Here is a 14,756-nt window from a genome sequence, read left to right on the forward strand (position 1 = left end):
GCCTCATGTATTGACGCTTAGAAGCACTTCTACAAATTCTACTGTAAAGAATTTTAGCATAAACTTGACACCAAAAAATAACAACAGCTATTATGATTATTATGTTTTATTTGAAATTACCAAAAATAAAACAGGAGAGTCTTGGTTCTCCTCACACTCTATGGAATTGTGGTTTAAGGTCGAATGTATTACCATAAAGAAACCGCTTCTCTGATTTGAGAACGATCCTACTGAACAACTTGGTCACATGGTAACAACTAACACCTTAAAAAAATGTAAAAAACTAAAAATATCTGCCCTGAGTTTTTCCACATTTGTTGATTCTATGCATATTTCTAAAGCAGTGGGGTAAAAATACAGTCCTAAGGGCTGGTATCTTCATGTTTGAGTTTTTTTCCCCCTTGGACGTAGCTACTACTTCTCCAGCATTTCAGTTCTGCAGCTCTCCTTGCTTTTCTCTGTGCTCTAGAAAGATTTATGAACCTCTTTACTAATATAATGAAGCCAGAAGCAAAACTTCAAAATATGTAGAATCCCTGCAATCTGATTCTGTCTGTACAATAAGAAATCAGGTTAATTTTAACCTGTAACTGGGAGACGTCTGTTACCTTTGGCTAAAATAAATGAGTGGAAAGGGTGAAAAAAATGGAGATTATTGGTGGGGACTGTCCCCACCAGTCCTTTGAAAAGTTACACCATTGGTCTTAGTTGTTTAATAACAAATTACTTAAACATCTATAAGGCTTGTTATTTGATGTAAGAAATATGAAAACTCTATATTAATATTTGCTGAAGAAAGAGGTGGATCTCTCTCTGGTTTTCTTACATTGTCTTTATTTTAATGCATGATTAAAGCACATGCTTTGGTATTTTGTGGAACCTGTGTGTTTTCCTAGAAAGTTTCAGGTCCAAACCGTCCGCCTCCTATCCATCTCTTCTCATCAGCGCTCTGGCCAGCTGACCAACCTGAGGTACACACAGCTCATCTGAAAGAGAAAGAGGGGACAAACCTTTATTAACTGTTGTAAAGTGTATCATAACTGCATCAACAATACATTTCTTTAAACAAAAGTTCATGAAAATGAGACTTCAGAAGCCACAAAAAAATGCCCCATGTATATTTACGGTCTTAATTAGAAATGATTTACTCTCCACAGCTGCATCTTTTAATTTTAGTTCAAATGTAGAAGCTGTAAAGACTTTCAGGATGTGGTACTTGAGCTATAATGTTTCTATCCATTAAATTAATATGGCAAGTTTTTTTCTGTTTTCCACCGTTTTACTACAAAACATGTGCATTATTTAATAAAGCACACTTTGTTTATATTTTTTTCTTTTACAAAAATATTTCAGTGGACCTCAGTAGTTTTTAAAGTCTTGCTACGGCCGTGAACGCACCTTTTCAGTGTTAAAGCTGCTGCATCAACAGGTAAATCATTGTGTTCTGTTGAGTTTAACCTTTGTAACCTGCAATGATATATTATGACATCAAGGCTACTTTAATAGATCAGAGAAAATATGTAAAAAAAAACTTGCTGTCATTTTAACATCAAGTCACTGTTGAATCAACAGCAGTCGGTTGCATTGAATAACGGTTAAATTTTGTTTAGATTTTGCAAATCTAATCAATGCTGAAATAGTAGCATCATTTCTATGTCATGTTTATCAGCATAAGTGAATTTTCCAGCATTAAACCAATAATGATTTTGGGTTAGATTTCACAAATCTAATTATTGAGGAAGTTTCAAAATAACTTAAATTCTCCTTTTTAACATTTAAATCTTTATTTTCAATTCAAGCCAAGTTTACAATGACCACAACCATTGCTGGTGCTGAAATGAATGCTCAGGAAAGAAGTCTTTTTATTAACCAAGAAGGTCTTTAAAGAGCGGTTGAGCTGAGGTGGCTCTTAAGTTGTAATTGGTTGGGTCTCCTGGTCCTCAAAGGGTCATTAGTCCACACTGAGGAGGTCTATACCTACCAGGGGTTTTGTGCTAAGCGCTAGCCTCAAGGTGCCTGTTGTTTCTATCATTTCGTTGACTTCTTCTACTGCGAATAAATAGGGGGGCGGGGCTAGGAGGTGACCTTAATAGAAGGCCTGTCTAAGGTGATGTAGCTTCATGTTGTGGGTGTTACTACAGCCAATGATGCCAGGCATATGTGGTAATAGAGCTGAACAAGGTTGAAAAAGCACATAATAGGCAAAGTCATATTTTCTTTTAATGTTTTACATATTGGGTTTTTTTAAGCCTAGTAACTACAAGAATATTAAACTGAAGCTTTTTTCCAATCACCTTATTTATCAGACCATCAAGTTCATTTAAACAGGTAAAGCAAAATCAACTTAGGTAAACAGAAAAAACACAAATGTTGTTATAAAAGTCTCCTGAATCGATTATTATTATACTTACAATTATCTATTATACAGCTTGCATTTCAGAAGAATTCAGAGTAAAATCTACAGGTAACGATATGACTACAAAATATTCCTACAGTAGCCTGTGACAGGCCAAATAATAGATTCAATTCAATGTCTTACATTTTATTTTCAAATCTGCTGATTCTGTAAAACATCTGAGGTCATTACAAAAAAGTTAAAAACAATCCACTGGCCTTTGTTTCCAAGTTTGAAGACATTTTTCTGCCCATCCAAGACGCTTTTTCAATTAAAAATGTCAGGAATAGCGCTGAGTTCAAGGTTTTATACAGTAGCCCATCAAAACCTTGTTTTTGCTTAGAAAACAATCAAATTTGAATCGAAAAACGGGTCCACTCCTTTAGTATGGGTTTTTTTGGGCTTCTTTTGTTAGCCTGCAATTCCCCATACCTGTCTATGCCTCTGAAAGGGGGGTCGCTAAAGGGAATTGTTGGCCTGGCTGAATAGGCAAGGTCTTCTGTTCCCCTGTGAAGGGGTTAGGGATGCGATGATAGCGGAAAGGGATCGACTCATTTGCTGAATTGTACTGTAGGTTTTTGAAAACTGAAATCTGAGTCCACCCCCTTTGTTTTTACGGTTGGCTTTCCTTTCTTAACATAGATGGATTCCTTCACGCCCCTCTAAAATCACCTATTTTCTTTGTCCAAAATGTGAACATTCTGGTCCTCAGAAGAATGTCCTTTGTCCAAAAAAGTGTAGATGTACCGCAGAGTTTTGTCCCGAGGACAAGACTCTGGCTTCTGTGTTGGGCAATGCGTCTGGGGTTTTTGTCCTTAGCATGCACCAGCCTCTGTCTAAGGGTCTTGTTTGGTTTGAAATGTAGTTGGATTTTGTGTTTTTAGAAAATCCTCTTAAGCTTTTCAGAGACCAGCTACATATGGTATGAAGATGTTTTTGTGTTTAATCTTCTCTCCGTTATGTTATGCTGTGTGTCTTTCGGATTTCCTTTCAGATTTGGAGCTTCCTGGAGGACTGGGACACACTATGCACTCGAACCCTGAGCGGGAGCGCACAATTGAAGCATGCAAGGGCAGGAGTGTGGGATATTGGGTCTGGGTCAAACAGACTCACTGTTGAGGGCCTTTTAAGCTATTCCTGGTTCAGATGAGACTTAATATGGCCGGCCCTTTAAAGGCTTGCGCAACAGAGTGAGATGTGGGTAGGGTGAGAGAGTAGCAAAAGGTTCCTAGAGTGGCCAATTGCAGTTCAAGAAAGAAAAACAGCAACAGCGGATTACAAAGCTAAACTAAGCCAAAAGGAATAACTAACTGGTAAACAGAAATGTAGTGGACTAGTAAGTACAATTTCTAACTTTGAAGTGTAGTGGAGTTAACGTTAAGGTACGCCAGCCAAAAAAAGATTACTTAAGATACTCAAAAAATATACTTAGGTACATTAATCAAATAAATTTACACAGTTACTGTCCACCACTGATTACAAGTAAGGAAATGGTTCTAAGACCATGTCTAAAGGTTTTTAAGTTCCAGCGGCAACAGTGCAAAATATGATAGACTGTGGAAAATCCCAGAAGATGTGGTCAGAAGCAGAAAGTGACACCTGTGCTGACTAGAAGGACATGGAGTGAGATGAAACACAATCCAGTTATCAACACCATGATCACCCTGGTGAATCTGGGCTCTACTAGTGCTGAAGTATCAAAGACAGACACACAATGGCTGCTGTACACTGCTGGGTTCAATAGATGCAGAAGGCCATTTTTCCAGATAAGGCAAACCTAAAACCTGCTTCATCTTTGCAAATAATCATCTAAACAAAGACGACTTCTAGTATTCTTGTGAGATGAAGCTAAATTTGAATCAATCAGTAAAATCTACAGATCTAAAACAATTGATTAATCGTAACATGCTGGAAAAAACATTAGTTTTTACATTTTTTTTTACATTAGTATTACTGTAGCCATCGTTTTTTGACTGGTGTGTTTAACTTCATAGATGTTTAACTTCGGTGTCATGACTTCCGCAGCCATGTGGGAACCTCATGTAAGGATGTGGCATACATGTAGCATGCAGGATAACATAGAAACATCCCATGAATAATAATTAAAAGAGGTGTGCTGTACATTCCTGAATTGAGCTGGTAAGACAGTCAGCCCATATAGGGACCGTCTGAGCTGAAAGGGGGCAGGAATGTGGGGAGCAGACTTCCAGTAAGTGGAAATATTCATGGAAGAATTAGCCTTGGAATCTCAAACTTGCACTGAGCGACTCCTGTTTACGCTGTAAATCAGCTGGTCAGGGGCTGATATGCTCATCTGTTTGTCATGAAGGCACAAGAAAAAATGTGCAGGTTTGTGCTTTGGCTTTCCTGGGAATCAGATGGTTGAACGGGAATAAAACTCCACTGGTAGAAGAGGGTACCACAAGATGGAGGTCATGGAGTAGGACAACACTGTCAATATTTGCTACAGTAATGATCTCAAATGTGTTAGAAGAGAAGTTTATAGCACTAAAGCTGTTGGGGTTATATATATCTATATATATATCTACCTCTCTTGTTGCTCTCAATCATTTTAGTTTAATTTGTGAGAAGTATCCACAAATTAAGAAGTATGGAAGTAAACTACAAGGACTTTCTCACCTGCTTTCATTACACATTTGGCTAAGAGGATTCATTCTGATGGGCTGTTCAGGTCCGAGCAGATTTTTATGACATGTCCTGCAGACAGTGTTTCAGACCTTTCAATAGGTTTAAGTAATTTAAGATCTAAGAGAACATGTAGAAAAGAAGGGAATTGCTTTGGTTTTGCTTGTAGATTTACATTAGTTAGTACATTTGTAGAAAACACTTTCAAAAAATCTTCACATTACGTTAATTACATTAAGGAAATTTTGGTATTAAAAAAAGCCTGGGAAGAAATTGCTTCAGTTAGCTTCTGTAAAAATACTTTTTTCCATTTCAAAAAACAGCGGAATTCCTTCAAATTTTTAGCCGAAGTTATTAAGCGTGACAGAGTGACATACTATATCCGTTGGTTGTGCTGTTCTTTTTACATCTCTTTGCAGGTGATGAAGCAGACTGAACATGTTACCATTATCTCCCTTTCATCTCCTCTTTTCTCCTTTTTTTCTGTTTTTCCTCTTCTGTTCTACTTACATTGTGTCCATTTAATCTGTAAAACTCCCTGCGTAATTATAATAAAGCAATTTATATGCATGAAACAAGCGTAAAACTATGGCAATAGCCCTACTGTTCCACTTGTGAAAGTAAAATCTGTTGGGCTCTTTTTGGCATCAAGACAAGTATTCTTATTGCCATTTTGCCAGACAGGACACTGTTAAAAAAAAAGAGTGAAAGAGGAGGTTCTAAACTACATAAAGCTCCAGAGCCAGAGGTCTATTTATTTACCTTTGCTCAGCAAGGAGATGCCACTGAGATTAAATGCTTACAAAGGACACCTGACAGGTAGCTGTAAAACCAATAAAAAGGTTCAAATCTCATAATTAAACAGGAATTAAACATAATAAATCGTATTCAAATCAAGTAAACTAATAACAGTTGCACCATTTTCACTGCAACCTTTGCGATATCCTTGTGATATCATGGATATGATTGTTTTTAGAATGGATTTCGACCCAGATGTGAAGTAAAGCAGCATTTCTCATATAATACCTGTAGCCTTGTACTGTGGGTCATCTGAATTAAAAAAAAAAAAAAAAAAGTCTCCCACACTTTTAGAAGCAGGATGACAACAAAGCAAAATGTTCTGCAAAATACCCTCATCCCATAACCAACAATTCCCCAGCAGGTGTTTATTCCATATTGCTGCCTATAGTGATTTATTAAATGTTGTATATTGGTTAGGCATCAACTGAACCGAAAGCTACATGTTTTAGATTCATTTTACAATTTTGAGTCTATATAACAGCAGTGATATTTTTTTTAATTTTCACACAGTAAGAATTTCATACCTTCTAACTGCATTAAAAGTGTTAAACAGAAGGAATGCAATAAAATATCCCTAAATATTGTGTGAAATTTTAAACGTATGGACATTTTAATGAGATTTAAACAAGTTTGTCAGAAAACCTGTATCAGATAATGTTAGTGAACGTTGCTCGGACTATTAGCAGCACTAATGACCTTCTGCTGAGGATTCTTTGCAAACATAGAGCCCAGATGAGTAGTCTATATGGCAACAGGAAATCATCTTAATGTCAACAATGTGGTTGTTTTGATAAACCGTCCACGCTCCACTGCTCATCAACAGCTCAGCTGTAGAAGTGGTCAGCAGCACCAAATTCCTGGGGGTGCACACCACAGACACCCTCAGCTGGACTGTAAACACCACCTCTCTGATCAAAAGGAAATAAAACGTATGTACTTTTTGTGGAGGATGAGGAGAGCCTACCTGCCCCCACCCATCCTCACCACCTTCAACAGAAGCACCATAGAGAGCGTTCTGACCAGCTGTCTCCGTGTGGTGTGGAGGCTGCAGCACCTCTTCCCTCCATTAAAGACATTTCCTCCCAGCGCTGCGTTTCCCGAGCCTGTAACATCATAAATGACCCCTCACATCCCCACCATGGACTGTTCTCCCTGCTGCCCGCTGGGAAGAGGCTTCGCAGCATTTAATGCAGGTCCAGCAGATTCCAAAACCGCATCTTTACCATCGCCATCAGACTTCTGAACTGTTGAGAAAACTCTAAATCATGTCAGACTCTGCATCACACTGACACCAAACCAAAACGCTACATGATGGCACCATATATATTTAATGCTCTGAACTTCCATATCAATGCACCATATTTGTTTTTCCCACTTTTTACATTTGATCACTGCTGCATTTTAAGGACTGCAAATGTCATGAAAGCTGTACAAATCAAAATTTCATTTTGTATACACTGTGTATACAAAAAAGCAATAAAAGTTGTCTAATTAAATGTTTTTGGAAGAGATAACCTGGCCTTTATCACGGTTTTCTTAAGAATAATCAAATATACTGACAGAGAGGCTGAATGTTATCTTACAAAAACACAAAATTATATTGTGATGCTTTAATGGCTTTGAATATCAATTTATAAATTCTCATTGGGCAGTTAAAAAAAGATTGATTTAAATTTCATTAGTGAAAGTCATTTTTTAGAATGAACATTTCTCGAGCAGTACAAATATTTTAAAATAAATATAAATAGGATTGCTCGCACTACCAGTCAAAAACATAACAAATCTTTAAAGAAAACAAAGCCAGAATGTATTAGACTTCATTTTAATTGGGACACATTTTTCTTTACAGAAGAAAATGGAAAGTGCATTTGTTTGCCCAGAGAGGCAGAAGAGATGAGGTCCAGCTCATATTTTTTTATGTACACTGAACAAATGTATTACATGGCTTTAGAAACATAACTCCCAGAGACAGGTAGATGAATATTCATTTAAAACTTGTATTTAGAACACATTTCCTTTCATTCTCCATATGAACCTGCACACAATCCAAACATAATACTGTGCCCTCTGTATCTTTGCAGTTCTAGCATGAAACTCTCAAGGCAACTCCGCTGTTAAAGGAGCAGCTATGGCATTGAGTTCATGTGTGTCCACAGCAGGGCCACACATCAAAGACGTGTCCTGCAGAAGGGACACCAGCACAACAGGACCAGGCTGCTCTGCTTTGTTTTCCAAAGCCCCAGACTTTGGGACGGGTTCTCTGTGCTTTTTGTACACCACTCTCTTAGCTTCATTATAACCGCTCAATCTGGACGCAACAGATCTTCTTGGTCTCTGCTTCTTCGGTTTCTTCCCTTCTGGGTTGTGAACGACACTGTGGCGCTGGAGACTTTGCTTCATGGCAAACGCCCTCCCGCAGCCGCCGTGGGTGCAGACAAATGGACGCAGGTTCTCATGGAAGGAGCCAATGTGGCTCTGCAGGTTGAACATGGTGGTGTAGGACCGGCTGCAGCCCTCCCTGGGACACTTGAAGACCACTCTAGTGTCAGAGTGGACGTCCTGGTGCTGCTCAAGGAACCAGGAGTCTCTGAACACTTTGCTGCAGTGCTTGCACTTCAGGGCCACCCTGTGCTGCTCCTTCCTGTGCTTCAGGAGGTCTGTCCAGGTCTTTCCTGTGAAGGAGCAGTCCTCCTCTTCGCAGGGGTAACCTTTGTGGACCTTCTCGTGTCTCTTCAGCTTACTCGGGGTGGGAAATCGCATATGGCAGCCCTCGTAGGTACATTGGTAAGGAGGCAGCTGCGTGTGCTGCTCACACATGTGGGCCTTCAGCTGCTTGTTCTTCTTGAACTCGAGGCCGCAGCCCTGAAACTTACAGCCATATTTCTTCTGCTCCTGTCCGTGCGCGCGGCCGACATGTCTGCTCCGGTTGGCGCTGGTGGTGAAAGCCTCCGTGCAGCCGTCCACGGAGCAGGGGAAGGGCTTCTCGCCGCTGTGGCTGAGCTCGTGCCGGGCCAGGTGGTACGGCGTGGAGAAGGACTTGCCGCAACCCTCGTGTTGACACGCGTGGGGCCGAACTCCAGTGTGTTTGCACAAGTGGGCGTCCAATTTCCACTGTCTGTTGTAGGTAACCGAGCAGTCGGGAAAAGAGCAAAAAAACCTTTTAAATGGCTCTATTTTGGTTTCCATGTTCAACGAATGAAAAGAAACAACCGGGCGGCTTCTTCTTCTTCTTCTCTTCTATTATGGCGGATCACAAGCAACTTTAAGGTGCATACCGCCACCTACTGTACATGAGTGTGTAGCAGCGTTACTTCACATCTATTAGATTCTATTTTTTAATTTTGTATTCTTAAGATACATAAACAATGCTTTCCTTAGTTTATGAATATCTGTTATGTTTCCTTCATTTCCTAATATTGCAACCGGGCGGCTTCTTCTTCTTGAATTTTTTAAGGCGGTTGGCGAAAACGTTAGGTGAGCATTACCGCCACCAACTGGTAAGGAGTGTGGACCGAAACTTTTTTTTTTCAATAAAACGTTATTAACAAAATTGACAAACAGTATCAAAAATCATATCAAAACATCAATTAATACATTACAATAGTACTAATAGTGAAAAAGAAAACAAAAGAGAGTTACAAAAAATGAAACATATGGGAGGGGTACACAATTTTCATATACATTTTTCAAAGGCATTAAAATTATTCAAGGTCTTTATAGCTTTCAAATTTGTTAAACCTTTTAAGTTCCAAGGTTGCATTTCAGTTCAGTTTTGAATTGAGGCAAATTGGGTTTTACATTGGACCATTTACATTATGAACATAAAACTTTCCAAATAAAATAAGAAAATTCAAAATAAAAGAGTCCGTTTGGGTCAAACATTTTGAATCATTAACGATAATGATGTCTTTGCACTGCAGTGTTATTTGTCCATCACAATATCTTTTAAATAAGTGTTCAACTATCCCAAAAAAAAATTGTTTCAGTGACATTGTTTCAGTGACAGCTTTACAGAAAGTACAAAATTCATAAATTAATTTGTTGGATATATTTGATGAATTATTTTAAAGTTAACTTCTTTTACCTTGTTAGTGACTAGATATTTATTACTGTGAGTCCACACTAATGACCAGTTAATATTCGTAAAGTTGCTATTCTAGTGTGTGGACGTAAATTGTAAATTGACGCAACATCCGGTCCCAGAATCCGGAAATTGCGTAAAGACGTGTGTTTTATTTTTAGCAGAACTGTTAGAGAGTAACTCGTAAGTATGTTTTAATATCAGCTGTGGGACTGTGGTTGGTAACTATTTCCTTAAAATCCAAACCGAATCGGTGATCTTTCTCAGGGCTTTACTTATTTATCCCATTTGTTTTGTTTTAACGTGATACATAAATGCAGCTAACAGCTGCTAACGCTAGCTTGCTTTCTACGGTTTCATTAGTTATCGATAGCATCTGTTAATTGCTCCTCTGGACACCAAACTGATGAAGATTTAAAATTTGCAGGTCTGCTGGTTGTTAGTGCGTGGAGATACAGGGCTGTTTAGGCGTTCATGTTACTTTTTAATGACCCTTGGTTTATGGTATTTAACACTTGGCAAGTTGCATTAACAAAATAATCGATTTTATATAAGGGAGTGTATAGAATAACTAAAATGATAGAGATGTTTATGTAGTTGAGAATTGTTACTGTTTATATCAAACAAATCATAGACTTTTCCACTTAGTTATTATACTTCTATCGATTTAAAAAAAAATTATAAAAGGAATATTTTATATTTTTATTCCCAAGTATTAAAATGGCCTTGCTAGAATCCTGACTTAAATATCACCTTCAGCACTCAGATCAATACCATGCTTTTTTGTACAAATCCAACCATGAATTCCTTGTTGTAAAGTCCTTACATAAACATATTTCCAGAAATACCTTAATTGTCTTGCAAAGGGGAACTTTTGGAAGAAAACATTTAGGTACAGACATGATTATTATATATATATATATATATATATATATAAAAAAAAAACTTCTCTTAAGGTTAAAGAGGAAATACCTCTGAGAGAAAAGTAAAAAATCATCATCAAAAACAGCAACAGGCCTACAGAAAGATGTAAAAAAAACAAAAAAAACAATGGTAAATAGGTAAAAAAAACTTTAACAGTCATTAACATCTGTGCAGATAAAGGCGTATATGTACAAAAACAGACATTGAGCAAATTAGAAACAATGCATATAACGCCAGAAAAACTGTAACAATTTCTGTTTTGCTTTTGTTGCTTTTTGCTGTTTTTGTTAAGATTAAAACGTCTTTATTGGCATGCAGTTAAACCGGAGTCAGATAATTTTGTTGGATGCACTAATCTGTCGATTTCTGGTGAACATAAAGAAATAAAAAAAAAAGATTCCAAGCTGAGTTTACAGAAAATGTTGTGTAGAGTCGAAGGGCTTCTGGTTTTATTCGTATGCAGCCAAGAAAACAAAAACTACAGCGTCTTTAAATTCATGCAATTTGAACATCTTTACCAAACATTTCTTTGTTATAAACAATTCTACCTGAGGATCTCCAAACTAAAGTCTAACAATGATGGTTGCTTAGTCGCATTCATTAAGTATTTCTTCATCCTTTCACAGACTTCTCTAAGCAGGTTAATATTTCCTGTAGTTGAGTAGTAGCAGCCTTCAGTCAGCATCCTGGAGGTTCCTTGGTAAATCCCAGGGACCACACTCCATCCGAGTCGCATTATGAAAAAATTACAGGCATAAATAATGAGAATCGGGACATATATATTTTCACAGATCTGTTGGTTGTCAGTCGCCAACTGTACGTTTGAAAATAGTCGCAGTATGAAAATGATACCGTGGCATGGAAAATGCTTTTTAAGTCAAATTAAGTTTATGTTTATTAATAGCATTTTAATCTCTGTGCAGGATTTTTTTTAAAGCTGTCAATAACTCATGTCTCTCCTATTTTTAAAGGAACACAAAGCTGATCTTCAGTTGTCAATATGGTAAGCTGATTTTTTTCTTTTTTTTTTTTTTATAACCTTGTAAGTATTGATGCAGTTGGTATGGGGAAAAAATCTGCTTCGAAACTGAATCAAACGCTTAAATTTTTTTTTAACTTGCATGTCCTATTAACATTGGTGCAGCTATAAACAGATATTGCTGAATAAAATTTTTTTATTCAATGACGTTAAAGCTTTGTAATTTTGTCCAATGCTTTGAAAAAAAATGTGATCTGAAAGACAAATGTTTGAAGGTGATGAAATGGTGGCATGTTTTTCTTCAGTAGCTGTGATTTCATTAAAGATGTGTATAAAACTATGTCGATATTCGCCATTTTGGTATTTTCATTAAATAAGAAATACGGTACAACAAAAATTCCCAAAAACAACATGACAGCTGCGCATGGAAACACATGAGATATATCCATAATACAGCCATGGCTCTAATGCTCGCGCTCATCATTGCAAACTGTATAGAGCTAAATCGGTGACTGCTTGCATGGACTTCAAATGTGAAGTTTGGCATTTAAAAAAAAAAAAAAGCAGACAATGAAATTTCCTATATTGCACATTAAAACATTGCTAATTCAAAATTCCCCATAAAGAAGCTAAAAATAACGATGATGCTGTTTTTTTTATCTGCAGCATTTTATCAATAAGAGAGGATTTTAGTGTCACTGCAGAGTTCCTTCAGCTATGATGTCACTTCAAGTTTGCGGTGTTTCTGCGTTTGGGGGGCGGGGCTAAACTTAAGATTAATTCGGAGATCTTTGCTGATTTAGCTCCATAGCAAATGTGAGCTCCTGTTCTCATCTTGTGAACACTCTGCACTTACCTTAGTTTGAAACTAGGTTTACTAGAGTACTTCTCTTGTTCTAGCCAAAATTAATAACAATAACAAAATGATGAACCTTACTGTTGATTGAGCAGCAGCAGTACTTTAACCAGAGCCCTTCGTTAGTTTACTGAGGGTAGCTAACAATGAGTACCTGAAAAACGGAAGGATCTTGAAGGAACCTTCAGTTTAGCCCCACCCCCCAACACTAAATCAGTGCTAGCCACTGATCTCTATTTAAGCCGAGCATACACTGTTCCATTTTTTGCAATCGTTGCACGCAGCTACAGTTTAACGAAACCGCAGGGTTTAAAAGTTAACACAGCTCATGATGTATGTTCTCACACTGTGCGACCTGACGCTCTGGTGTGATCTACCTGCTCACACTGTACATCTAAAAACCACGTCGGACTCGACTCTGCAGTGAGATGGCGCTACTCTGACTAGTCTATCAAGAAGCCAAATGAGTAGAAGAGGAATATGAAGCTCACTAGAGTGAAACGCTCTGCCTTGGCTATTTGTGCAATTTTGTGTGCTGAAAGTCCTAAAGGAAAAGGCAACAACATATTTGGACAAAGACATGACTGAGCAAACGTGGCTATTACAGTCTGTCAATTTTACAGAAACAACTCCATTTCACTCGCACCCCCGCCATGCTTCTGTGTTTTCATCTGAGAGAAAGCAGAGTCTTTATTTACACATGCGCACTGAGCGATTTGCCCACAAACACCTTACGAAGGCAGACTGAATTTCAAACATGTTTGATTTTGTCCCTACCTCACGATTCCTGATCGGGAGGTGGTCGTAAGAGGGTAATTGTCCCTCGTTACCCCCTGTACACTGCACGATCAGGCTGAAAGCCAGCCTGATCAAAAAGTTCTCGCACAGCGGGAGAATCGGCCTGAAAAGGGCATAAAACCGTACAGTGTATGCCCGTCTTATGCACTGGATTGCTGATTGGCCGAAGAAACTGAAGTCACTAGCCGCCATCTTGGTACTCCCCACTATCACGGAATCGTGCCATTAAAAATGCCCTTAAAGTAATGTTATGTATTACCATAACAATGTGATCAATATATATTTATTACATGTACATCATCAATTTAGCCCTTTTGACGCATCATCAGATAGTGAATGTGTCTGTGTGTGTAACATTCTTAATATCTGACTACAGTATTATTATGTTCCATTAACACACTTTTTGTTGTGATGGATTTGTATAAGAATTTATATTACAAGATTTATAGACTTAATGGACTTCATACTGACTACGTAATGTGATTTGACTATTTTTTTCCATAAATTACAGAGATCTACTAATGCTATGGAACAGACATTGTTTGTCAAAGTGATGAATTTATCTTTATTTTAAAAGTCTTAAGCCCCCCAGAAAATGAGAACGTCATCGTTGTTCAACTATGGAGTAACAATATGGCGGCTGGTGACTTCACAGCTCGGTGTACTACCAACAGCCTATCAGCAGTCCAGTGAATAAATAGAGATCAGAGGTACCAGCTTGTAGTGACATCGTAGCTGCAGGGACTCTGCAGTGACACTGAAATGACCTCATATAGAAAATAAATGCTCCAGCTACAAGTGACATATCATCTTAAATTTTAACTTTTTTCTTATGGGGAATTTTGAATTATTATGGTTTGAATGTTCATTGTTTACATTTTCAATATTTGTGAAATTTCAGTGTTTAGTTTTACAGTGTTTAAATTTTCAAGGCCAGATATCGGATTGGATGTCAATGCAAGCTGTCACTGACTTAGCTCCACATGAAAATACTACTTGAATATGTAGCGTCATAATCCTCCAACTACCTATGGTCTTCTTTTTTGTTGTTTTACAAGGCAGTAAGGTCCATTTATAGATTATGTGATTAATGTGATGCGAAAAGTGTTTCCATTGCTGTTTTCAATTACAAATATTTTTAAATGCGAGCATTAACACTTATCTAAAACCGTGTTTATCCAAAAATGGAGTGTTTCCTGTTCTTGTTCGCTGTGTCATTAGCGAGTGCAGCAGCCATGCCTTGAGATCACAGAAAACATGTGTTAAAGGCTGTATT

At 37.8% G+C, this 14,756-nt stretch overlaps 2 protein-coding genes across 2 annotated transcripts in view; one reads left to right on the plus strand and one right to left on the minus strand.

Annotated features, from left to right (window-relative positions):
• Window positions 1–7,658: 7,658 nt before the first annotated feature.
• Window positions 7,659–9,065, minus strand: LOC107101820 (transcription factor IIIA-like). Its single transcript, XM_015400879.1, has one exon. It carries the CDS (start codon window positions 9,026–9,028, stop codon window positions 7,940–7,942), a length of 1,089 nt encoding a protein of 362 aa, XP_015256365.1. The 5' UTR covers window positions 9,029–9,065; the 3' UTR covers window positions 7,659–7,939.
• Window positions 9,066–10,047: 982 nt separating this feature from the next.
• The window catches only part of ccdc130 (coiled-coil domain containing 130), a 10,407-nt gene continuing 5,698 nt past the window's right edge, over window positions 10,048–14,756 (plus strand). The window contains exons 1-2 of the mRNA XM_015400874.1: window positions 10,048–10,106; window positions 11,819–11,850. Coding sequence (XP_015256360.1) covers window positions 11,848–11,850 — 3 coding nt within the window. The 5' untranslated portion in view covers window positions 10,048–10,106; window positions 11,819–11,847. The remainder of the gene's footprint in view (window positions 10,107–11,818; window positions 11,851–14,756) is intronic.

Source organism: Cyprinodon variegatus, unplaced genomic scaffold, assembly GCF_000732505.1.
Source record: "Cyprinodon variegatus isolate N-32 unplaced genomic scaffold, C_variegatus-1.0 Scaffold1158, whole genome shotgun sequence".
Taxonomy (NCBI): Eukaryota; Metazoa; Chordata; class Actinopteri; order Cyprinodontiformes; family Cyprinodontidae; genus Cyprinodon; species Cyprinodon variegatus.

Excerpts from the sequence above, each read along its gene's own strand:
- LOC107101820 (XM_015400879.1), bottom strand. The coding sequence starts at position 9,028 with ATGGAAACCAAAATAGAGCCATTTAAAAGGTTTTTTTGCTCTTTTCCC.